This window comes from Sprattus sprattus (genome assembly GCF_963457725.1).
Source record: "Sprattus sprattus genome assembly, chromosome: 20".
NCBI classification, from domain to species: domain Eukaryota; kingdom Metazoa; phylum Chordata; class Actinopteri; order Clupeiformes; family Clupeidae; genus Sprattus; species Sprattus sprattus.
This window is the reverse complement of record NC_137918.1, coordinates 5,840,175-5,863,927: the sequence shown is the minus strand read 5'-3', so window position 1 is coordinate 5,863,927 and position 23,753 is coordinate 5,840,175. Positions and strand designations below refer to the sequence as shown.

The 23,753-nt window shown below is 46.1% G+C and overlaps 1 protein-coding gene across 1 annotated transcript in view; it reads right to left on the bottom strand.

The window, feature by feature from the left end:
* Positions 1–3,936: 3,936 nt before the first annotated feature.
* The window catches only part of adgrb2 (adhesion G protein-coupled receptor B2), a gene marked incomplete at both ends in the record, with an annotated part of 230,190 nt that continues 210,373 nt past the window's right edge, over positions 3,937–23,753 (bottom strand). Inside the window, 6 exon segments of the mRNA XM_080858805.1 lie at positions 3,937–4,113; positions 6,151–6,204; positions 15,615–15,728; positions 17,871–17,906; positions 21,277–21,780; positions 21,782–22,104. Of these exon segments, the coding sequence (XP_080714931.1) occupies positions 3,937–4,113; positions 6,151–6,204; positions 15,615–15,728; positions 17,871–17,906; positions 21,277–21,780; positions 21,782–22,104 (1,208 nt within the window).

The following is a 23,753-nucleotide window of genomic DNA, read 5'->3' as shown; positions in this document are numbered from 1 at the left end:
CTACCATTCGGATGGAAAATAAATACAGAGGCTAAATGCTAATCCCGTGGGAAGGTGTCGGCAAATCAATAGTCAACACTAACCTGCGCCACATTCTCCTTCGCAGGCCACCACTCGATGTACTCCTAGTCACACTCTTACAGTGAGGGAGCAGGCCACCACTCGATGTTCTCCTAGTCACACTCTGACAGTGAGGGAGCAGGCCACCACTCGATGTTCTCCAGTCACACTCTTACAGCTCAGGCCACCACTCGATGTTCTCCATTCACACTCTTCCAGCTCAGGCCACCACTCGATGTTCTCCATTCACACTCTTCCAGCTCAGGCCACCACTTGATGTTCTCCTAGTCACACTCTTACAGCTCAGGCCACCACTCGATGTTCTCCTAGTCACACTCTGACAGTGAGGGAGCAGGCCACCACTCGATGTTCTCCATTCACACTCTTACAGCTCAGGCCACCACTCGATGTTCTCCTAGTCACACTCTGACAGTGAGGGAGCAGGCCACCACTCGATGTTCTCCTAGTCACACTCTTACAGCTCAGGCCACCACTCGATGTTCTCCTAGTCACACTCTTACAGCTCAGGCCACCACTCCATGTTCTCCTAGTCACACTCTTACAGTGAGGGAGCAGGCCACCACTAGATGTTCTCCTAGTCACACTCTTACAGTGAGGGAGCAGGCCGCCACTCGATGTTCTCCTAGTCACACTCTTACAGTGAGGGAGCAGGCCACCACTAGATGTTCTCCTAGTCACACTCTTACAGTGAGGGAGCAGGCCACCACTCGATGTTCTCCATTCACACTCTTACAGCTCAGGCCACCACTCGATGTTCGCCTACTCCCACTCTTACAGTGAAGGCTCAGATAACATAGAGCAGGACTGATCTGAGCCACCAGAAGGCCCCCTTTGAACATTATATGGGCTAAATCTGATTTAGAGTGGTCTATTTAGAATTCTGTTTTATGTAATCATCAAGCAAAAAGAGATCACATGTTCACAAGACTTTCCAGATATTAACGACGATCTGAATATTAGTCATCCAATTGGCCATGTAGCAGCTAATTATGGAATGGATCCAGCCAAGATATTAGACAGAAGCACTTCTGATCCAAGTAGTTGCTAACTGATCCACATCAGGTAGGGTCAAATATGAAAATATGAACAGCCTTTTGCTAGGACTCTACCTATGAGCTCTTGGCTGCCTCGCCCCAAGATCAGTTCCAAAAACTTGCCCCTTTCTACTTAAAAAAAGGTAGTGAGACACACATATCCTCTACAGCATGAAGCTCAGCCAAGGCGAGTAAGATTTTTTTTATAAAGAGTCCTGGTTGCCTTCATCTTAGGGCCGTGCAGAGGAAAGAAGACATCCTGAATCACAGCAGCGTCGGGTGTGTGTATCCTTTGAGAGCTTGGCGGGATCTCTGCGTTCCAATTCTTTTTTTCCCTGTTTATCTGTGAAAGGTTAAAATGGCAAGGCCTTCCTCTCGCCATCTGCAGCTCTACGATGTGCTGACATTAGAGGATCCTTTGAACAGATGGTTTCAGAGCAGAGAGGGAAAATGTCAGGACGAATCATTACCCCTGGATAATTACGTTCACTCTCTTTGGCTCTCTCTCTCTCTTTCTCTCCTAATCTCTTTCCCTCTCTTTGGCTCTCTCTCTTTCTCTCCTTATCTCTTTCGCTCTCTCTCTATTTCTCTTGTTCTTCCGTCTCCACTCTGCTTACATAATGAGCCTGACTGAGAAGAACGTCTAAGAGCCGTGTAGGAGGCTAGCACCGCTCTATAGTTTTGTTTTTACCTTCCATCTCTCTTTCACACAGGTACTCACACACACACACACACACACACATATACACTCACACACACACACACACACACATATACACTCTCACACACACATTAAAATAACGTTAAAGTAAGGTGTGTTGGTAAAGGGAAATGTAAAGAATAGTGGCCAATGCCTCAAACACTAGGAGTGTATGTATGTATGTATGTATGTGTATGTGTGTGTGTGTCTTTGTGTGTGTGTATGTGTGTGTGTATGTGTTTCTGTGTGTGTGTGTGTGTGTGTGTGTGTGTGTGTGTGTGTGTGTGTGTGTGTGTGTGTGTGTGTGTGTGTGTGTGTGTGTGTATTTGGCCATCATCTCAACACAAACCCATGGCAGTGGTGAGTTTTCTCTAAGGGCGGGCATTCATACCATGAACCTGTGAGGACTACCCAAGCCTGTCCCCGACTACCAGCTTCAATACCACAATCCCAGCCACCCTGTCTTAGCAGGGGGAGACTGTGCATTCACAGCCACATCGACATTAACCATTTGGGGGTATGAATGCAAGCAGGAAATATCCTAATATCTAAATGCTAATGAAAAATGCATGGCTTTTGTAAATCTGGGAGCCTGGTTGAATTGCACTTGTTGCACCTCAATCTTTTTCATTTCACTCAGGTAATTTCACTCACTCAGACAGACAAAAATAAAGGATGAAGTATTTGTGTAGTGAGGAGTGGGCTAGGGTTAGCTAACGCAGCTGTCACATGCTCCTGATGTCAGTTCCTGAAGATGACAGGTTATTGGTCAGCCAATCTACCCCTCATGTGACACCAGTCTATGCAGTAGAGCTGTTGTCTTCTTAAGCTGTGGCCTAAAATGGGTGTTGATTAATTTTTTGATTAAAAAAAAAAAATGTAATATATTCTTCATGTTTTATCGGACGTGATGTTGGTTAACCTTTGTTTGTTTTTCTTGTTTTCAATCATTTAGAATTGTGAAACCCTTTTTTGTGTCAGGAAAAATGAAATGTGGAGAGGTAACTCTTGGCAGACCCTTGAGGTCAGATAGAAAAGCTTGTTTTTAAAAAAGCCTCAGGTCCGGAACCATTCAAGAACGCTCACGGCGAAGAAACTCACATGGAATTGGAACATAACAAAGCTGCGGAACCTTTCCAGAATACTTACGTTCGGAACCTCACAGGGAGTGGAAACATTTCAAAGCTAGACGCAGCTCGAGCCCACCCCAAAATCAATGTATAAGCCTGCGCTTCCACAAACACATCTGAGACACAAATCAAGAATGGTTGAAGTCTTTTTTTCTCTCTCTTTTTTACTCAAAAAAGGAGGAAACAGAGATGGAGGAAATGACTAATAAAAAATACAAAACGGAAACACAATGTTCAAAGGGCGCCAGGAGAGAAGAGTAGATGTGAGAGAGACTACAGTATGCCAGGAACAAAAAAAAACAAAAAGGATGGCACATATTAATAAACTGCTTTTTTACCTCCCCCTCCCCACCACCATGCCCCCCCCTCCCTTAAAAATAGTTTTGGGTTATCCTCCAGGAGGAGGAGGGGAGTGAACAGGAGATGGGTCCCCAGGGGAGGGAGCGGGAGAAGAGGGGAGATACAGAGCCAAACATCAGTACAATATCTTTTTTCTCTATAAAAAGAATGGTGCAGAAATATTCTTCTTCTTTTTTTTTTGTCTCTTTTTGTTTCAAATCATCAAACACGTGAAAGAGGATCCTTTTTTTCTGGAGTAAAATCAAGACATTTCAGAAACAGTTTTTTTGTTTTGTTTTTTTCTTAAAAATCCCCTCCCACCCCCATTCTACCCTCCCCCAGCCTCTCCTCGTCTCAATTTTAAAGTGTTCGTGTGAAAATATAGAGTAGAACCATCCTCTCTTCTCGTCTTTTTTCTTTTTTTTTGTCCAGGTCCATTAATCCCTCTGGCATATACAAGAAAGTCTTCGCTTTGAGAACACAGAAATGAAGTGTCAACAGGAGTTTGATTCTCTTCGGGAAGGTCAGAGGTCCTTCATGTAGAGAGTATATATATATCTATATATATCAAGTGTTGTTGTTTTTTCCTGTACGGATTTGTGTGTGTGTGTGTGAGTGTGGGTGTGTGTGAAAATGTGTGTTTCAGTTCATGTCACACTTCAGTCTGAAAGTCCCCCTCGGACGCTTCGGGGACGTTGGCAGAGGTGGCGTCCCAAGTCTTGTTGTGGAGTTCCAGGCGGTCGGATTGGTCGCCAGGGAAACCCATGGGGTCAGGGGTCATGCTCTTGAAGCTGTCCCAGGAGTGCTGGTCGTCTGCTGTGGACTTCTCCTGTGCATCGAAGATGACACACACATACACACACACACACACACACACACACACACACACACACACAAAAACACACATTAATGGATATCTAACTTTATAAAATATTAACATATCTATTTTATAATGGATACAAGCAACACTGATATATTTGTTGAAAATCCCTCCTTTTGTTTCCCTCCCTGAGCACCTAATGGCCCTAGCATGAATGATGTCTCAGTGGCACTCCGACACTAGCAGAGAGAGAAACCTATGCTCCTCAGGGTCGTGTGTACCAAGTGATAACCCCCATTTTCCTCAGTCACGCCAAACAGTATACAAAGACACAAACGTGTACTTCACTCATCTCCACACAGAGCTTGTTACCAACAGAGATTTTAAATAAGTCCCTGTGAACCGTATGAAATAAATACAAAATTTAAAAAATCTGCAGAGTGTCTATTTTCATCTCAGGTCTTGCTTTAAGGATATTTTGCATGAAAAGATGTATTTATTCAAATACGGAACACTAATGTTTCTGAGTGCTGTCCGTGTTATTACGTGAATGAAAGGCATTATCTAGTGTATCTGAACCGGGAGAGAACACAACAGGCGAAAGCTCGAGAAAGAAATATGTGCACACATCTAGACACACACACACACACACACACACACACACATGTATGCACACATCTACACACACACACAAAATAAGATGCATGAGTCCTTGCGACAGACTAAATTTGAAGCGATCCATTACAGTGGCAGTGAAACACAGACACACCACCTCTCTCTCTCACACACACACACACACACACACACACACACACACACACACACACACACACACACACAAGGGGATTTTCAGGCGATCAATTACAGGGGCAGATACTTGTTCTCGAGGCTCAGGCTCCGCTGCTGATTGCATTCCTATCCGATTGGTGCAGATTGGAAAACCCTCCATGAATGAGTGAGTACTATGGGCCAGGTGATGAGACAATGAGTGTGTGTGTGTGTGTGTGTGTGTGTGTGTGTGTGTGTGTGAGTCATTGGAGTAGAGAACGACCTCCGTACACTGCAAGCGTCTACCTCAGTGCCGAAATGAATGATAATGAACAAGGAGTCTTCTACTCAACTCATCTATTGTAAAATGCACCAAATTCGTTCACAAAAAAAGCCCCCCAAAAATCAACTGCATTCTCCTTGAGAGCCATAACTCAGTGTCAGCCTAAAGCGAACACACACACACACACACACACACACACACACCTAGCACCAAAGTCATAGAAGTACAAACTCCATGAAGCAAACTGAGCTCTGTGCATTCTACACATCATCAAGAGTTCCTCTGGGCATGGACACGAGCAGAGCGTGTTTTTATTCCCCTGGCTCTTTCTAGGCCACTAGGGGTCGCTAGAGCACCGAATGTGATTTGTGCCGTGCGTGATGCTGGCGGCGGGCATAATGAATTCCAAAAGGCTCCTACTCAAGGAGTGCATTTGCATTTACAAGCGGCAAGGCGGCACGGGAACATTTTGCAGCTGAACTGGGTTTAACGGGCGCCGTGCAACCTAGTCCTCTCCTCCTGAAGGAACATTTTGAAGCAGAACTGGGTTTATCGGGTGCCGTGCAGCCCGGTTCTCTCCTCCTGAAGGAACATTTTGTAGCAGAACTGGGTTTAACAGGCCCTTGCTGCCTAGTCCTCTCGTCCTGAAGGAACATTTTGAAGCAGAATTGGGTTTAATGGGCACCGTGCAGCCGTGAAGGAACGCTGACACAATCACACTGCTGATCATGCCCTTCTACACTCATCTCTTTCTCTTTTCATCTCACTCACCTTCTCCTGCTCTCTCCATCTCTGGAAACCCCGTACTCCCTCTCTCTCTCCCTCTCTCTTTCTGTTCTTCATCATCCTCTTTTATCCCTCTCCTTTTTCTTTCTTTCTCTCTCTCATTTCCTTTTGCCTCCTTGCTAATATATAGCTACTGTTCTTCCTGCCTCATCTCTCTCTCTCTCTCTCACTTCCTGTCTTTCTTTCCCTGTCAGGTCTTTTCTACTTACACTCGAGGAGTTCTTTTCACCTCCGGCAGAAGAAATGCTCCAACGCTTTTCCCTCTGCTGTGGTAAAAACAGAGGAGAAAGAGGGGAGGAAAGAGAAAAAAAGGGAAAGGAGACAAAAGAGAAGAGAAGAGTAGGAATAAAAAAAAGAAAAAGCAGAGGAGAAAGAGAAGAGGAGGAATCACACAATCACTGATGGCTCCAGCTTTGAAACACACACAGCTTTTCTCTGTTTTTACCTTGTCTGTAGAAGACTGTGTCAGCGGAAAAAAATAAGTAATACGAAATAAGAGATAAAATAAGAAATCCCCTGGAGTTGTTATGTAGCTCCCTACCTGAAGCTTTCTCGTTCTTTAGGCGCGGCAAAAAAAGGAAAAAAAAAAGAAATAAATGAAAGTAAAACCCAACCAACTGCAGTGTGTGATGACACACAACACATCTTGGCGTCGCTCAAACACACCTCACACACTCACTGTAGCGGAGGTTAAAAGCTGTAGGGCTGTGTTACTCCAGTTAAAGGGAAGGAAAGATTATATATGCGGCTCTACTCAACTACCGCTGCACACACACAGTCAAACACACACATACGAAGGGGGAAGCTCATCAGGGCAAATCTGCTCAGGGCAACAGCCTTCCAGGGCAAAGGGGCATTATCACAGAGGCAACAGACTACAGGGCAAAGGGGCATTAACATAGAGGCAACAGCCTACAGGGCAAAGGGGCATTAACACAGAGGCAACAGCCTACAGGGCAAAGGGGCATTAACACAGAGGCAACAGCCTGCCAGGGCAAAGGGGCATCAACACAGAGGCAGTGGGCCAAAATAATGTAGTAATACACTCTGAATTTCGCTCAACGGTTAAACTCACTTCCCTGTTAGTCAACAGTACCGTGGTGTGTGAATGTACTTCCTGTATGGCATCCCTGTAGTGTGTGTGTGTGTTTGCGTGCGTGTGTGTGAGCAGGGCCTTGCCTACGTCACTTGTAGCTCAGAAGCGCTTGAGTAGGGTATATGACAGGGGGTATATGAGATCTAGTGTGTGTGAGGACCATCTAGTGTGTGTTAGGACCATCTAGTGTGTGTGAGGACTATCTAGTGAGTTTGAGGACTATCTAGTGTGTGTTAGGACCATCTAGTGTGTGTGAGGACTATCTCGTGTGTGAGGACCATCTAGTGTGTGTGAGGACTATCTCGTGTGTGAGGACCATCTAGTGTGTGTGAGGATTATCTCGTGTGTGAGGACCATCTAGTGTGTGTTAGGACTATCTAGTGTGTGTTAGGACCATCTAGTGTGTGTAAAGACCATCTAGTGTGTGTTAGGACCATCTAGTGTGTGAGGACCATCTAGTGTGTGTTAGGACCATCCACAGCATCAAAGTCAAGTGCTTGAATGGAGCTGCTAGGGTGTTTTCACTTATTCTTCTTATTTTAATTAATCATGACTCACATGATGCTTTCTTCTGCGATTTTAAACCTTTATAGTTTTCTGTCTTAATATTTTACACACACAAACAAACACATACACACACTGATGCCTGTGCAGAGCTAGCACCTGATCTGCTGAAACCTGAGCCATTTTGCATGGCTGTCCCGGCATCCTTTATGGCTACAGCTTCCCGCAATTAAGGGTAAATGGGCAAAGAGAGACACCGACATCAGGAAAGTTAAAAGGTAAAAAGGTAAAATCGAAAGGGCACTTAACACACTACAGCAGTTGTTGAGGGTGGCCATTTTGGCTCAGGTACACTGGGGCAGGAGAAGCTTGAGTGTCTAATAAGAGGGGCTACAGAGAAGGCTAACAGCTACAGAGGAGGCTAACGGCTACGAGAGACAGCCGGAGTGCTGCCATGGCACAGCGAAGAGGAAGGGGGGAGGGGGGGGGGCAAATACAAACTTGTAACAGCAGGGGGGCTCTCAGCACACACACACACACACACACACACACACACACACACGCACAGACACACACGCACAGACACACACGCACAAACACAGGCAAACATACAGACACTCTCTCTCTCTCTCTCTCATACAAACACACACATAAATACAACACACGTTGTTACCTTTTCTCGATTTGCTCCCCTTGTGCCTGGCGACTACCTGGCTATAGTCAGACTACAGTGGAGAAGCATGCAGGTTGGAGATCAGCCACCAAACAAACAATGAGTCACACACACACACACACACACACACACACAATGGTTGGAAATCAAAAATTAATTAGTGAGTCACATACACACACATTTACAAAAAATAGAAATCCTACAAAAAAAAGACACCATGCAATGTGTCCCATACACACACACACACATATACAAAAATAGAAATCAAATAAAATGAGAAATTCTAATGGCACATAAACACAGACACACAACAATAATAAATCATATGGTTATGAAACATTTTTTGAAGCACCCATATTCTTAAGAGAAACAGTGCTAATTTAACGGTCTAATGGTCAATTAGCACTGTGACAGAGACCTAAGGAATACGGGGCTGATGCACACACACACACACACACACACACACACACACACACACACACACACACACACACAATAATCAATCAAAATTAAAGCAATGGATCAAAAGATGATACAATGGCAGAACAGTGGAAACAAGTGCAGAAATGGATACATGGACAGATATAGAGGAGGGGACATGAGTATCATTGTGGCTGATGAGTGCCATGATACACCCCCACCCACCCACGCTACAAAAAACACCCCCCCACACACACACACATATCCACACAAACACACACACACATACAGAAGGATTATTGCCATGATAACAGGGTGAGTTATACCAGAGGAACCAGAAGCAGAACAAAAGAAAGTAAGAAATAGAGAGAGATAGAGACGGAGAAAGAGGAAGAGAGATATGAGTAGGAGAGGGAGAGAGGGGGAGAGATGAGTAGGAGAGGGAGAGAGAGAGATGGGGGGGGGGGGGCTCTCTACATAGGGTAGACAGGGTGAAAAAGAGCAGAGTAAGAATATTGGAATAACACCAGAAAGAGAGAGAACAGGGGATTTATACTAGAGAGAGAACAGAGGAATAACACTATGAGGGGCAAAGAAGGTAATAAGAGAGGGAGGAATAAAGGGATGTCACGAGAGAGGGGGCAGAGAATAAGTCTCATACACCTCCTCCTATGTTTGGCCTGTAGAGGAGATCAGTTTGGTTTGTGTTGCATTTGTTTTCTTGGCTATTAGCTACTTTAATCAGCTGTTGAAAGACTGAAAGCGTTGACACATCTGAACTGAAAGGATATGAATGCTGTAATAGGATTCATCACAACAGACAATGGCCTCTAAACAGCCTGGAGGGGCTTACACTATCTCAGGTCCTTTCAGACGTAACGTACAGAGAATTCAAACTGGAGCAATGCTAGTCTCCCTTAATTGCAAATGTGTCTTCGCATATGTACTATGTGAGTGTGTGTGTGAGTGTGTGTGTGTGTGTGTGTGTGTATGTGTGTGTGTGTGTGTGTGTATGGGTGCGTGTGTGTGTGTGTGTGTGTGTTAATGTGTGTGTGTGTTAATGTGTGTGTGTGTGTGTGTGTGTGCGCATATTTGTGTGTGTGTGTGTGTGTGTGTGTGTGTGTATTTGCGTATGCAATCGCTGCATATGAATTTGCTCTGCCTGCCTCATTAAGAAGGGCGAGCCCCTGGACTCAGACTCACGGTACCAGGCGAGGGCTCATCATTTTAACAGATAATTTTCATGGCCAAACACCCCCCCCCCCCCCCAGAACAAAGCACTCAAGTAGCAAAGGCCATGGGAATCATTTAAAAACAAACTAACGAGACAAATCCATTACAAAATTAATGCCCTCATAATGGAGAGATTTGCGCGATGGCAGAATTTAGAAAAAAGCTAGCATTTAGCATTCATGAAGCTAAAAAAAATAAGGTATTAATGAAGGGGAAGAGGAGAGGGTTCTTTGAGGATACTGGATGGTAAGAGGTTACTGGGTAATCCATTAGCGCTGAAATGCTAGTTTTAAACTTTAACAACAACGCTATGGGTGTGTTATTGACAGACATCAAGAACAAAATGAGCACCCAACCCAACCCCTCTCTGTTGCTAACATATTAGCATCATTTAGTCTGGCTAATCTGAGGCTGACCTTGGGAAACACATGAACTGGATTGAATTCTCGAAATATCCATTAAAGCTAACTGTGTTCTGTTTTGATTAAGTGGTGAGCTGACCCCTTTTTATTAAGCTTTTACAGCAAATGTCTGCAGTTAAAATAAATTAGAGCCTTGCTCCAGGTGACAGAAAATTGCTCACAGCATTTGAAGAGAACTATTAGGTTCAAAACAAAACAAAACCAAAAAAATCAACTCTATATGAAACTGCAAAATAATTTACTGTACCACTACCTTTGTCTCATGTTGACAAGAGCACAAGTCCAGTGACCACCCTCAGGACTCTGTATAATATGTTACCTGATTACTGATTACATGATTAGTATAAGTTGCCAGCTAACGCTGACTAGCTAGCTATGCCCCTGTTGAAATGATTAAATCCATGCCTTTTCTGCAGAATGTAACAGCAAGATGTTTGAGGGAGGGATCCACAACTGAACTGAGCTGTATATCTGCTATCATTCCACCAACATGGCTGCTCCTGTTTGCCTATTCCCACTTTCTACCCTGGGTTTGTGTCTGGGTTTGTGTCTGTGTGTTCTGATAGAATCAATCAATCCATCAGGAGAGAAAAGGGGAGGGGGTGGGGATGGCGTTAGCGTAGCAGAAAACGAATAAATGTTTTAATCGCCGCATCTGTCTGGGGGTGCTAACTACGGCTAATAGCTAATGCCTGTTTCAGCCTCAGGCGGCCTACTCTCCATCTCTCACTCACCTGTGCTAGGTTCATATGCAGCATCTCTATTAGGCCGAAGAGATTGGACACGGAACAAGTCCTCTGCTCTGTCTGCAAGTGTGTGGGAGGTTAGATGTGGGGGGTGGTGAAGTCTTAATGTGTGTGTGTGTGAGTGTGTGTGGAGAGGGGGTAGGGTTGATCTCTAAGCAATGCATTACGTGGCAGGCCCCTCTTCAGTTAGGGGTTAAATGCTTTTCAAACTGCATCAAGCTGCGTGCTCACAAATGCTCAAGGCAAATTGCAGGCCCCACTATCCAACAAGAAGCTTAAGGATGTGTGGTAGGAGGAGTGAGACAGGAAAAACACTAGAGGTAGTTGTGGAGGTGGAAGAGAGAGTGAGAAGGAGAGAGAGAGAGAAGGAGAGAGAGAGAGCAAGAAAGGGAGAGAGGGGGAGAGATAGAGAGAGTCCAGGATGGATGGCTTGTGAGAGAGTCCACTTGTGTCTGTGTCAGGGACTCCAAATCACGGGTTCTCATCAGGCCACAGACTCAGAGTCAAATAAGCGGAAGGAGACCGCAGGGACGAGGGGAAATTTAGGAGCCACTAAATTGGGTTTGGTGCCACACACACACACACACACACACACACACACACACACACACACACACACACACACACACACACACACACACACACACACACACACACACACACACACACACACACACACACACACACACACACACTCACACACTCACACACTTAAATCAATGGCCCACACAGTAATGGAATAGTTTGGTCTAAATTCTCACAATGATACTTGCCCCCCTTTCCATTAAAGAAATGATGGTTCCCTCACTGTAGGTTCCACAACACACTAAAACCAACCCACACAATGAGAGTGGTTCATGTCTGTGCCTGTGTAAAAAGGAGAGTGGTTTATGTCTGTGCCTATGTAAAAACACAGGGTGCCTTTAAACACCAGGAGAATGGATTATGACGGCTTTAAAGTGTGATTATTTGGTTTAATCGTGGCCCAGTCAAGTGTTTTTTATTGGAAGTTTAAGCTTCGGTTAAACAGAAATTTAGATGGGGATTTGGAGATTTCAGCAAAACACTGTCACAGACATAGGACACACACACACCCTCATGATGACATGGTCTAGGGAGGGGCGGGGGGGTAAACCAACATCAACAGAAACACAATGCACCCGGAGCAAAGGTGAAATGGAACGCATATGGCCTGGATCTGGATCTGTCTGGGTGGGTTCTTTCATAATCTGTCTGGGATGAGTCAGACAGTAGCCAGGTAGTGTCCCAAGCACGTGGTTTAGGGACAAACCTGAATGAGTCAACTCAGAGTAAGTGGTAAACCCCCTAATAGAAGAGCCCTATACGGCTTCATTCTTATAGGTTGCTCATCTTTTAGGAAGTTTACCACTTACTCTGAGTTAAATCACCCGGGTTTGTCTCTAAAACCACCTACTTGGACCACCCCCACAGCACAGGTAACAAACAACACCACACAGTGAACCTAATGCTGCGTAACACCATGACAATATAGGGGGGTACCAGGGACTATGTGTGTGTCTCTCTATCTCTTATGGCTCATCAAACACACTTTAGCGTTGGGTTGAGGAGGGCTTTATGTTGAGTTATGGAATGCTTACGTTGGCTTTCTTTGTAAACGAAGCTCGATCTCCGTGTTAATACGGGCTCCGATTGTCTCGGAGGTGGCGGTGGAGGGACCTGCGAAGGCTGGGTGGGTTAAAGGGGAGTTTAAGCGCATTTAGGGTCAGGTTAGCACGCTCCTGGACAGTAGGTGGCGCCGGAACGCATCTGGTCCCAACATCTTCTATCTAGGCAGATTTGACACTTGTACAAAGAAGAGGTGGGAGTGCCTGTGTTTTACACAACGGCACTATGTCAACATTCGCAAGGTTGTCACGGTGACTTCTGCCTCATGCGTTACACTTGTGGTCCTCAACAGGCTTGTTCGGTTTGTTATTTTCAAACTCTGACTGAATGCAGCTTTGACATAAAACCAGTTATCTTTCGAATTCAGCGCAAAGAGAATGTCCTTCTTGCTAAAGAGGATAAAGGGAAGATTTAGACATATGTGGTGTCTGAGTGGTGTCTGCGTTTGTTAGATGAGGTGGTACGTGTCCACTGGTGTTCAAAACATCGGAACAGAAGAGAGGAGGAGACGAGAAACCAAACGGGCATCTTTGCAAAAACAAAGAGTTTAACTGGCTTGTGAATGCTTGGTGTTTTCAAAGGGCTTCTTCAAAGGCACATCTCACCATTGACTGTTCTTCTCACCAAATCGTTTTGTTCGTTATCTTTCATCTATCTCTCTGATGACCACACACACACACACACACACACACACACACACACACACACACACACACACACACACACACACACACACACACACACACACACAGACACTCACGTGACACTATTATGAGTGCTAATTAGGAGTATCTAAAAAAGAGAGACAAAGGTAATCGTCAGCTTCCTTTCAGCTTTTCCCCCCCAAAGCTCACGTCTCTAACGTTTAGGCCACGGCCTCCCTTCCCCTTGACTATTCTTGGATGATATCCAAATCACAGAACTGTCACCAGTCTCACACACACTGTTATTACAGCAATTATCCCTCTCATAATCTTCATTGGACTCCCAGAGACACCAGTGTTGTAATTACGCTGTTGTCAGTTTAATACTCCCTCATGCTATTCACAAGGAGGAGAGAGAGCAGCGCCGAGCACCACGGAGAAATGAAAGCACTGTTGACTTAAAACAGCTCCCCCACCTGGTGTCACGGGCAAAAGTGTGAATAACATTATACTGCACCGGTGTTAATTATATGTGCCCCTGCACACACGGGAAGGGTTGTTTGAGAAGTGTAGTGAGGGTAATTGGCAAACAGTGACCTCTGTGTGTGTTTGTTTGTGTGTGTGTGTGTTTGAGTGTGTGTGTGTGTGTGTGTGTGTGTATGTGTGTGGGTGTGTGTGGGTGTGTGTGTGTGGGTGTGGGTGTGGGTGTGGGTGTGTGTTTGTCTGTCTCTGTGTGTGTGTTTGAGTGTGTGTGTGTGTGTGTGTCTGTGTGTGTGTGTGTGTGTGTGTGTGTGTGTGTGTGTGTGTCTGAGGTGGTATGTAAACTTTGGGCTCCTCTCCTCTCCTCTCCTCTCCAAGTGAGCGTCCTGTGTTGACGTGCATCATATTTACAGAGGAGGTGCGTTGTGGCTGTGTTGACGTGCATCATATTTACAGAGGAGGTACGCTGTGGCCTGTGTTGACGTGCATCATATTCAGAGAGGAAGCTCGCTGCGTGCCGCGGGTGTAATGGGGCTCGACCAGGCCTGATGAAAGGCGGCTGAGCTGAGTGCCCGTCCCAGGATTGGTAGTGAGGGAGAATGGCTGAAGGCAAAGTGTGCCTATCAACACCAGCACAGTCAGTCACATGCAGGTTATCTGGCGGAGGAGGACAGGGGGTGTCATCTTAATGATGAGCTTCTGGCTATGAGCCTCTGTGTGTGTGTGTTTGAGAGAGAGAGGGAATATAAGTGTGTGTTCAGTGTTCACAGAGAGAGAGAGAGAGAGAGAGAGAGAGAGAGTCCACTCCTGTCACCTCCTCACTGCACTGATGTGGAACACCCCTGTATCTGAATGTATGTGTGTGTGTGTGTGTGTGTGTGTGTGTGTGTGTGTGTGTGTGTGTGTGTGTATGTGTGTGTATGTGTGTGTGTGTGTGCGTGTATATGTGTTCACGCTATGTGTGTTTGTGTGTGCTAATGCGAGGTGCTCAACTTGCCAGTTCTAAACTATGCAAAAAGTGTCCATGACTCTCCGACTTGTGAAAAAGTGAGACAAGCTCACAGGAGAGGAGTGTTTCCTCCCAACGGCTCCTCCCACACAGGTCAGGCACCTCTTAAAGACACCCGCTTGACAAAACTGACTAACTAACTAATCAATAATTGATCGTTTAAACTCCGGGATCAGACAGTCTAGTTTAAATGCGACACAAGGGAGTTAGTGTGTGTACGCAAAGGTCAGAGGTCGTAAGTGTGTGAGTGTCAGTCTCCTGCTGTAGCTAGGCAGGGGCTTGGGGGAGTGAAAGGCGTCGTTAAGGTCACATGCAAATCAAACGGGGCAGCGGAAATCTCTGCCACATGCATTTTCTCAATTCATTTGGCATTTCAAACTCTATTTATGCTGAGCGGTGAGAAACTTCAACTTAACAAAACTCCTTAAGTGGCTCGTGGAGATGTTACGCACAGTTATAATGACGGTTGAATAGTGGGTAGGAGAGTGTGAAACGTTTTTTCGAATACTTTGTATGTCTTGACATTTGAAGAAGTTGACAAATAAAGCTACTTTGACTTTGACTTCTGAATCACCATAATTTAAGTGTACAGGTTTAATCCACTTAATGCAAATTCAAATGCCACATTATTTTTTATCAACGGTGTGAGAATATGTGTTTATGTGTTATTTCAGAGAGTTTATCTTTTAAAGTGCATCAAAGTAAGTTTCAAAAATTAAGTTGGCAAGTGGGGCACAGAGGACTATGGGACAGGCAAACTCGGGGGGTCAACGCCAAAGGTCAAATGTCAAACTCTTACCTTGAATGTGGACATGGCTGGGTCCCTGCTATACCTGTCTATGGTGTGGAACTTGGAAGAGTGGTTGAGTTCATGGTAGAGCTCAGAGTGTCTTTTGCGAGTGTGCATCACTTTCTGGAAGGAAGGTAAGAAAGAAAAAAAAGAAAAAAAGAAGAAGAGAAAAAAAAAAGAAAACAAGAAACAATAAAAAAGGCGAAGAAAGGAAGGGTAATGCAGGACAGGCAGGTTGAAGGGGGGCGGGAGGAGGGAAGAGAGGGGGGGGGGGGTAGAGATGAGTAAAAGAGCTGTCTGGCAGGTTTTTAAGTCCTTCAAAAAAAGCTTTCTCTTTCGATCTCTGTCCTTCTTGGAGTGTATTTGATGGACTCGGCGCCTTGGCAGCCCGTCAGCGAATCAAAAGATGAGATCTCAGCGTGTGGCTCGCTGGCTGCCGTCAACCTCCCGTGGAAGCGTTGCTTAGAAAAGCGGGCCCCCTGCTCTAACTGACGGAGGTTTGGAGTTGAGAGCGCACGTCTAATTTGACACAGCTGCGTGCACCGGGCAACGCTGACACCGGGCCGACACCGTGACCCAGGCCAGGGCGTGCTGAGAATACCTGCTCCAATTAGACAGAACTCTCTCCCTCGGCGACTTGCTGTCTCTGTCTTATGCCATCTCTCTCTTTCTCTCTCATTCTCTCTCTCTATCTCTCTCTCTTTCTCTCTGCCTCATTCTAGTTCTCTTTTCCACTCTCATTCTCTCTCTGAGCCTTTTTGTTCCTCCATCCTGTCTCTGTCACTGTCTCTCTCTTTCTCTTTCTCACTGTTGTTCCCCGACTCTAGATCTTGGAAGGACTATCTGCTGTATCAACTTTGCTGAGTCTTCTGCATTAGCAGCAAGGGGCGGCCATTTTGGCTCGTAGAAGGGTAGGAGGGGAGGCATTTTGTGGAATCTGTGCTAGAGGACAAACATAACTATGCCATAATCATGCCAGGGCAGGTGTCATAAGCTGTAGTTATAACGATCTGTGTCCAGTCATGTCCAGTGACAGCTTAGTTACATGTGATATTACCCATAATAGTATCATGACATTGTCATATTATTGGACATCAACTGTCATGATGATTAATAACAGTTTATGATAACCGCCGTAATATGCTCATGACATGTTTATGTCAGTCTCGTGAAGCAGGCTCAAGTTAAGTGTAGGGTGTGTGTGTGGGGGGGGGGGGGGGGGGGGGGTAGATGTGCAGGTGAACATGAAGGCAGGATCATGCAGAAAGTTGCCTAATCGAACAGGTTATGGAGCGCTTGACTTAGCTTGCTATTAGTTCATCCAGCAGCCAGACATACCTTGGTCTGTATGATGGCACCTCCATACTGGAGAGCAAAGCTCCAGTCACGTCATGGGTTTGGGTAGCGTGTGTGTGTGTGTGAGTGTGTGTGTGTGTGTGTCACGTCATGGGCTTGGGTTTGGGTAGTGTGTGAGTGTGTGTGTGTGTGTGTGTGTGTGTGTGTGTGTGTGTGTGTGTCTATGTGACGACTGGAGATTTGCTCAGTTCCAGGGCTTTAGTCATTCCACAGCAGGAGCCCTCTATGACGCCTACACACACCCCGGGAGATCCCGCGCACACACACACACACACACCCCAAACACTGAACACCACACACCACACACACACACTTACTCACCAACCCCTCGGATCCATATGCACCCTATAAGCTATTCATTTCACTTCACTTCACACTGGACACACGCACGCACACACACACACACACACAAACACACACACACACACACACACACATTTTTCTACACTAGTGTGTCTTCAACCCTTACTTAGATTGTATGGCATCCTCTTACATATTGGACACCAGCATAGGTAACACATGGCAGTTTGAAAGACACAAAGGAAGAAGTCTCCTTTGTTAATGATTGGACCAAATATGCATTATTGGGGAATGTATGCACAGTCTGGGGATTTAGGCATTACCATTGAAATGAATGCATTAGCGAATGATGCATTGCTTACATGAATGCATTACTCAATTATGTGTAACTGCCACTTTTCAGGGTTGAAGAGACACCGTTTGAGTTTCAGCGTGATTTGGGGAGGTCCTGACCAAAGCAGAGAAAGCCAAGGGGGGAAGGGGGGGGGGGGGGGTTGGGGCACCATTGGCTCCTCTATGCATCAATCAAACTTCTGGCTCGCTAAAGCAGACAAAAGCACGTACACCAGGCTAAGGGGGAGGGGGGGAGTTGTGGGGGCCGGATCTTACCTCAAAGTCCAGCTCAGAGTACCGTACTCTTTTCCTCTGGGTGAGGGAGAGGGAGTGGATGGGGGGGGTGGGGGGTGGAGGGGAAAGAAGACACCATCAATCAAATCAAATCATGCTCCATTTTTCACGTCACAAACACTTTGCGAGTGAGAGTGTGATTACAAACGGTCTGGTGCGCTCACGGTGGAACATGCCGTTGTGAAATCACCACAGTCTGGTTGTTGAACGATGGGATGCAGGTACTTGTATCTCAACATGAGAGATGGTCCTCTCTGTCTGTGAGGTTTACATTTCATGGCAAAATAAATAAAATATAAAATAAAATCAAAATAAGACTAAATCTGTGCTTACCTTAAGAACAACTATTGCATCCCTAGCATCAATGATTACTCGGTTACTCAAATGTCCGTTAGAGTACACACACACACACACACACACACACACACACACACACACACACACACACACACACACTCACACTCACACTCACATTCTCATTCACACACACATACACACAGACACACACACACACACACACAAAGCTGTTTGAACAGTAGTTCTACTGTGTCAGACAGTAGAGGTGCACCAGGTGGACAGTCCCAGGTAGCATGCAGGAGAGCCATCACAGACCTCATGACTTCCTAGAGCTTTCCATCTCCTCTGAGCCTATGTCACACACACTGCACTCCAAAAGAGTGTAACATTTTTTTTTTTAAATGGCAGAAATGCAACCCGTGTATTTAGGCTCAGATAGACACTCTGTTCACACGACTGATGAGGACTGCAAACATCACGTTAGAGATGCAACCCGTGGGTTATAACTCTGGGAGGTATTCTCTGCAAACATCACGTTCGAAACGCAACCCGTGGGTTATATAACTCTTGGAGGTATTCTCTGCTTGACAAATCAAACTAAGCCAAACAAAAATACTCTGATAAATATCTGGCAGATTTCTCAGGCACATCAGCATTCAGCCTGCGTCCCCCGTGCCAACTACACACCTCAGGTAATACATACAGCCTGGGTGTAATTACCCCTGGTCGCCCTTGTGCTTTTTTTTTTTTGGTTTACTTCTATCTGACAAAACAAAACAAAACTGAACTGAACAGAACATTTCTCGAGGCTGGACACTAGTCACAGTTATGAGAAGCTGTCAAATTTGGACCACCAAACTGAAGCAGGCATGAGATTTATCAGTGAGTGAGTGAGTGAGTGAGTGGCTTGGTTGCGGTGGTGGTAGACGTGGAGGTGGACACAGCAGGCTCGTGCTTGTGTGGATAGTGGATGGGGTGGAGAGGTGTGTTGGTGTGTGGTGAATTAGTCAAGGGAGGCAAATGTCTACCTTTCCACAAAGCACTATTTAAAACAGCAGTCGCCCATAGCCATAAAAAGCACTCATTTACATGAATCCAGAAACCCTTGTGTCAAATCTTGGGATGAAATGGATTTTAATTAGTTTTATTCTTTAATTGAATTGAATTTGATTAATAATGTTATCTGTCCATAATCCCTTGGCTTTTTATTCTGGGGAGTTGGTAGGTTATAGCTCTTGGCCATATCAACATTATCACAGAATTAATACGATCGGTCATAAAGACTTTAATTAAATACCCTTCTTTTCTGAATGAAAATCTATGAATTTATCGAATTAAATTCAGGTTTTACAGCCACAAGAGTCTTTTTACATTTCCCTCATTTGCTAATCTCTGGTATCTGGCTATCGCTCCAGTCATCTAGGTTCACTTCATCTGAAGGCACGCCACTACCATCATTTCCCATTAACTCTGATAAAGGACATTACTAAAAACCCACAAAAGCATATTTGAATTCTGTGTGTGTGTGTGTGTGTGTGTGTGTGTGTGTGTGTGTGTGCGTGTGTGATGGGCTGTCTTGCTTTCCTTAATTAGCCTCGTTAGCTTGAGAACTGCCCTCAGAGAAAGAGCGCACTGCCATCTGTGACCTGACTTTGGTCTCTGAGGTGTGAGTGTACGAGAGAGAGTGTGTCTGTGTGTGTGTGAAAGAGAGGCAGAGTGTGTGGTTGTGTGTATGTGTGTGTGTGTGTGTGTGTGTGTGTGTGTGTGTGTGTGTGTGTGTGTGTGTGTGTGTGTGTGTGTGTGTGTGTGTTTGTGTGTGTGTGTGTGCGTGTGTTTGTGTGTGCCTTATAATGAAGGTATGTTAAAACATTCTTTGCACCTCCTCTGGCTATGCCTCCATCCCTACAGCTGCTGTCTCCGACTCTGAGCCTAGTGGTGTGTGTTAATAGACCCTATCTCTCTCTCTCTCATTCACTCTATTTCTCTACCTGTTCACCTATCTCTCACTCTATCATTCTCTCCATCTGTCTACCTTTTTACCTCTATTTTTCTCTCTCTCTCTCATCCTCTCCATCTCTCTACCTGTTTACCTCTCTCCATCTCTCTCTCTCTCTATCATCCTCTCCATCTCTCTACCTGAATACCTATCTTTCCATCTCTTTCTCTTTCGCTCTGTCTCTTTCTCTCATCCTCTCCATCTTGCTACCTGTTTGCCTCTCTCTCCATCTCTCTCTCTATCTCATCCTCTCCATCTCTCTACCTGAATACCTCTCTTCCCATCTCCTTCTCTTTCGCTCTCTCTCTTTCTCTCATCCTCTCCATCTCGCAACCTGAATACCTCTCTCTCCATCTCTCTCTCTCTCTCATCCTCTCCATCTCTCTGCCGGTTTACCTTTCTTTCTACATGACATATCTTTCCTCTTCTCTTTCAACATGATTTCACACTTTGCCTCCTTCCTCTTCCTCTTTCTCTCCTCCTCCGCAGCTCTGCGCTGTAGCACAATAAGCTACAAGAGAGATGGAAGTTCATTTTTTTATTGTTCACCTTCTCCTGCTCTATTACACACACTGCCTGTATTTCATCATCTGACTGCACACCCTGACCGCGGTGTAAACAGACCTTAATGAAAAACGAGGTTAGCTGAAGCGCATGGTTGTATGATAGTGACAATATGCTAAGGCATGAAGGAGAATTCTATCCAATCTAAAAGAGAATGAAATCTCTTTACATTCTAAAAGAAAATGAGTTCTATACATTCTAAAAGTGTATGAATTCTATCCATTCTAAAAGTGAATTCTATATTCTAAGAAACTAGGCTCTCCTAAATGTTGGAACCAGCTGCTTGTTTAGACTATTTATTTGCTTTTATTTGAATACTGTAGTTGTTTCTGAGCCAGAGGATGAGTTGATTTGAATTCCCCACTGTTCTTCCCTGCACTGAGGTCAGTGCTATCGCCTGTTCTCTCCCTGACCAGCTTCTGTGATCGTAAGCCCACTGTCTCTGTCCCTGCACTGAGGTCAGTCCTATCGCCTGTTCTCTCCCTGATTGTTAGGGTTCCTCAGGGTTCCACCTGCACCTGTCCTACTCACCTCCAGGGAACCGTGGGGGAGGCCGGGGTGGGCGTGCGTGCTGCCCAGGTTACGGGGCAGAGTGCGGGTCCGATCCAGCGCGTTGGGGCTGTGGTTGTGCCGCGCCCCGGGCCTGCCCGCCTGCTGCTGATGCTGGTGTTTGAGCTGCAGCGTATGCGTGGCGTTGCCGTGGTGAGCGGGCAGCTGCTTGAGCGTGCTGTAGGAGCGGTTCAGGTTGACCCCCAGGTGGTGGTGATGGTGGTGGTCCATGACAACGCCGGCGGTGATGGTGCTGAAGTCGCCCGGGTACGCCTCGCCGTCGGCCGGCTGCAGCGTCATGGGCGACGGCGGCGGTGGGAAGGGCGGGTCGTCCACGGCGATGTTCAGCGGCTTGGTCTCGTCCTTGGGGGGCGGCGGCGGCTTCAGGCTGACTGTCCGCCGCGGGAGCACCATGTAGTCCCCTTCGCCGCTGCCCCCCCCTCCGCTGCCGCTACCCCCGAGCGAACCATCCGGGGAGCTGGACGAGATGGTGGGGGGGGCGCGCCCAACCTAAGCCGCTGTCGGTGCACAGGTAGACGGGCGCCGAGCGCTGGTGCTGGTGCTGGTGCTGCCCACCCTGCTGCTCCACGTTCACCTCCTTCTTGAGCGGAGTGTCGCCCAGCTCGTTGAGCGTGCCCAGGGGGGGCACCTGAACCAGGAGGTTGGGCGGGGGGATGTTGCCCGGCAGGCTGCTGAAGTTCAGCCCCTCCTGGTGGGCCAGTTTGGGGTCGTCCTCGTCGTCAAGAGAGATGCGGGAAAGCGTACCCGTGATGGTGGCCGGGTTGCAGGTGTTCACTTCCTTAAAAATAACTAAAGGGGGCAGAAAACAAGGAGAGAGATGAAGCGAGAGAGAGAGGGAGATAGACAGCGAGAGAGAGAGAGATGGAGATAGAGAGGGCAAATGGGAGAAGAGAGAGACAGAGTGAGAGTATGAAAGAGAAGAGAGAAGAGAGTGAAGACAAAAAAATTGATGTAAATAGAAAAAAAGAGAAATCCAAAATGAAAATGTGGTGATGAATGACAATTATGGGGTTAGGGAAGAAGAAGGACCATTGAGATCAGCAAAGAGGAGAGGAGAGGAGAGGAGAGGAGAGATGGAGATAAGGGTTGGAGAGGAAAGGAGAGGAGAGGAGAGGAGAGGAGAGAGAGAGAAGAGGAGAAAGGGAGGGAGAAAACGCATAAGAGGGGGAAGTAAGTGAGAAAGATAGGGGAATGGGAGTTTCAGGATGAATGGATGCCATGTGGAGAGAAAAAGAGATGTAGGGAGAATGAACTCATTTTAAGGCAGAGGTTTAGGCAGGTAACGATGATAGTGAGGGGGAGGAGAGGAGAAGAGAGAAGAAAAAAAAGAGAAAAGGAGAGGAGAGAAAAGGCAGAAGGAGAAGAGAAGTGGAGAGGAAAGGAGAGAGAAGGGATAAAAGAAGAGGGGGGGGGGAGGAGAAGAGGATGGAAGAGGAGGGCCGGAAGAAGACAAACAAAGACAGGAAAGGAGAGAAAAGGGAAGAATAAAAGATGAGAGAGGAGAGACAGGAGGGGAGAGGAGAGAGGAGGGATGGATAGAAGAGGATAGAGGAGGGTAGAAGAGAGTAAAAGGCGAGTAGGAGCAGGAGGTTCTTCAGGCAAAGAAGATGAAACTAAACAGAAAAATGGAACAGGTTCTATGGGCTCCATGCGGAACTGTGAGACGCTTCTGCTGTTCTCCCTGTGTGTGTTGTGTGTGTGTGTTTGTGTGTTATGTGTGAGTGTGTGTGTTATGTGTGTGTGTGTGGGTGGGTGTGTGTGTGTGTGTGTGTGTGTGTGTGTGTGTGCGTGTGCGTGCACATCTGGCTCACAAGAGAGGAACCACAGTCTCCTCATTCTGTGCGCATGCAACACCTGTGTCTAACTCCAATCAGAAGCATCTGTGACGACGCCGTGGTTTAATCCCCGTAGGATTGCATGTGCAGAACATCACCTGAGAGACGTATACATGTGGTGGAACAGAGCCATCTCTACCAAAGAGCATGCCACTAGTAACAAGACCATGCACTCTCAGGGACACACACTAGCTGTTTGCAAGGAACCTGCAGTTACACAAGTCTAATGGCAGACGAATCAAACAGGCGATTGGGCCACAGAAACTGAAGACTCAGCTAATCACATGGCTTTTTGGGTAGGTCTGACAAACTCTCGTGCTTATTAGCAGTACATGTAGAGTATGATTCTCACTTTACTATAAATGATTCAACGTGAGGTCTTTTGAGGGCTTTTGAACGATGTTTTAAATTCCACACAGAGGAGACACAACAAAAGAGTGTTTCATGTACCACATGAGAGTCTGTTTCAGTTTAAGCACAAGTTAGTCGTGCTTCGTGCTAGAACTGTAGGTATGCTCTTCAAAGCCAAATCACCCATTTGATTTTCATGCCCACTTTTAAAACTAGGATTAAGACAGAATAAAAAGACGAATAGCTACAGAG